Source organism: Octopus bimaculoides, chromosome 29 (assembly GCF_001194135.2).
Source record: "Octopus bimaculoides isolate UCB-OBI-ISO-001 chromosome 29, ASM119413v2, whole genome shotgun sequence".
NCBI classification, from domain to species: Eukaryota; Metazoa; Mollusca; class Cephalopoda; order Octopoda; family Octopodidae; genus Octopus; species Octopus bimaculoides.
Window position 1 is genome coordinate 10929729 of NC_069009.1, and position 2675 is coordinate 10932403.

Sequence of the window (2675 nt, forward strand, 5' to 3'; positions counted from 1 at the left end):
CAGTGGTAAATATCCGTGTAGAAATTCGTGCAAATTAATCCTTGTGTGAATAATCCGGAAATTTATGTTGGAACGAGAGTTGATATAGCATAGATAGCAGAGGTATATATATTCTATATTGCAATAGATTTTTGCTTGTTTACTTGAAGAATGTCCAAGTCAAGTGAAAAGTTAGCGGTAATTAGGTCAAGTCAAGAAGATAGAATGTGGAAGGTGATAGAGGAGATATAGAGGCGGAGGAAGTTAGCGATATATTTATGGTCAGTTGGTCTTAACAGGGTAGAGGGGAAGAGCATATAGAGTGAAGGAGGAATAGGGGGATGAGGTTAAAAGGTCTAGTGAGTAGGAAGGAATGCGTCTGTGTAGTATATAGGTGGTGGGGGTATGAGTGATAAACCAAGGACAGAAAAAGCTGTAAGACTCTATCCATAACATTCTTCAACCTTGCCTTTGCTCTCTTTATCCTTTTGTTTTTATATATTTACATATACACACGCTAATACACGACTTATAATACCCAATCCTGTTCGTACAACGACTGGGGCAAACTAATCGGTATACAGCACTTACTCGGTATTACCTGTATCCTCCGGGGTTTGGTTAAATCCAATACCCTCCTCAACCTTATATATTTATATATATATTGACGATATTTTCTGCCCTTTTCAGGTATAGCTATATATATATATATATATATATATATATATTGGTGAACAGTGAAAGATGTTAGAGAGCTTACTGGTTAAAATCTTAGTGTAGAAAAGTTAGCTGACACTGTGGACAACGCCATCAGACTATTGGAAAAGGTTTACATATATCACGTTGATATCCTCCCGGTATGAAAATACCAGTATCATAACTGCTGCTCTATGCTCTGTATACACTGTAAAGATTGTAAGATCTGACATGGACTTCATGAAAACAAAGTTTCCCAAACTGTGATGGTCTTTGGGTGTGTCTCCAGTGTGAATAACATCATGCCGCCCCAAAATCTTTGAATAGAGCCATAGGCACAATAATTCGGATGACTATGCGAAGCTGCTGGAACTATGGTCAAAGCCTGCCTGGAGGAGTTGCTGGTAGAAAGCCATATGTGTGATTGCAGATTTCGTCTCCTTGCCATATCGGAAGAAACAGACATGGTTGTTAATGAATATCTGCGACTCCACGAGCCCAAATTTCTGGCATTCTAATTCTCCTGATTGTAATCCCATGATTTATTATGTTCGGGACGCGGTTGAGAAGGAACAAATTCCTCTGCTTGCTACACCAAGGCCGAGTTGGCGGCCATAGTGAAAAACACAAACGCCTGTTTCACTCTTGAAGCAGTGCTGGAAGCTGAGGGCAGCTACTTTCTCTAAACTGTTAAATCTTAATTATAGACTTGTTGATCTTTCAGTTTTTAGAATACGTTTATATGGATAGGGTATTGTACTTTGCTTTTATGCAAACTGTCAAATGTATCCACAACACCCTGTTCCACTAGCCACCATATATTCTCTATATTCTGTCCTTGTTTCTTTCTGTTTCTTTCTGTGGAAGAGCGTAGGCTCGAAACGTTAAAGAGTTGTTCACTTCCAGAGCGTTAAACTAATACATCTGTTTATTGTCTACACCACCTGTCTTCGTCCTTTGTTTTTTTTTTGTGTGAACTGTCCCTACGTGCATACATACATACATACATACATGCATACATACGCACGTGCGTACGTACGTATATACATGCATACAGACATACATACATACATACATACATACATGTACACATACAGATACACACAAACACAAAGTAGGGTTAAAATCCAAGCTGCGTCCTCTAAGAACATCTGCTTATTCCAGTATTGAAATCCAGTTTGTTCTTATTTTTACGTGAGATACATATTAGAGTAGAAAATGCTGGAAATGTTTTCAGAGTTATTTAATAACAGGGAAGCTTGAAAAATTTATTCACCATTATGCATATTCTATCTATTCAGCATTACACGTTTTGTTTGTATGTCTGAAGAGTTCCTGATAGGAAATGTTATGTGTTTATCCAATATATGAAGGTATTTTCCAGTATATAAAACACAGCTTTGAATACCGTAATATATATTTCATATGCATATGTTTTATTTGTTTTACAGTGGTTTGCAATGAAATCACTACAGCAACTAGCAATGGCACTTTCCATTGGCCAATGACAAAAATCGGAAATAATGTGACGATCCCATGTCATGCAGACGTAGCGACAAGATACTGGTTCGTTTCTATTGTTTTATTTCACCTCACATTTTTGAAGTTTTCAGTGACATTCTATTGTGAGAGAATGTTTCATGGCATAATAAATAAAACACCCAGAGAGATTAAGATGATAAAATTAACGTGCGTCTGTTGAAATCATTCAATTCAGCTATTTTACATTTTGTATCGGATACCATATATTTTTATCTTAGCCTCACCACTGAGATTTCCTTTTTTGGTGACGTTAGATGAAGGTTTAAAACATTTGTTGTTACGATTCCTGTAAGTGCCAGCATGTTACAAAATATATTCAGGGAAGAAAACACATATCTAAACTCAGCCAACATTCTTCATCAGCAATTCTACTGATTTCGGGGTAATATTATTTTATACGATTTTTTTATTTACTGTAGAGCGTAAGTTTTGTTACTGTATAATTGGTAAGCGGAGAA

At 36.7% G+C, this 2675-nt stretch overlaps 1 protein-coding gene across 1 annotated transcript in view; it reads left to right on the forward strand.

Moving 5' to 3' along the window:
- LOC106869292 (toll-like receptor 3) overlaps window positions 1-2675 on the forward strand; it is a 353412-nt gene that overhangs the window by 176919 nt on the left and 173818 nt on the right. Inside the window, exon 54 of the mRNA XM_052978036.1 lies at window positions 2127-2241. Coding sequence (XP_052833996.1) covers window positions 2127-2241 — 115 coding nt within the window. The remainder of the gene's footprint in view (window positions 1-2126; window positions 2242-2675) is intronic.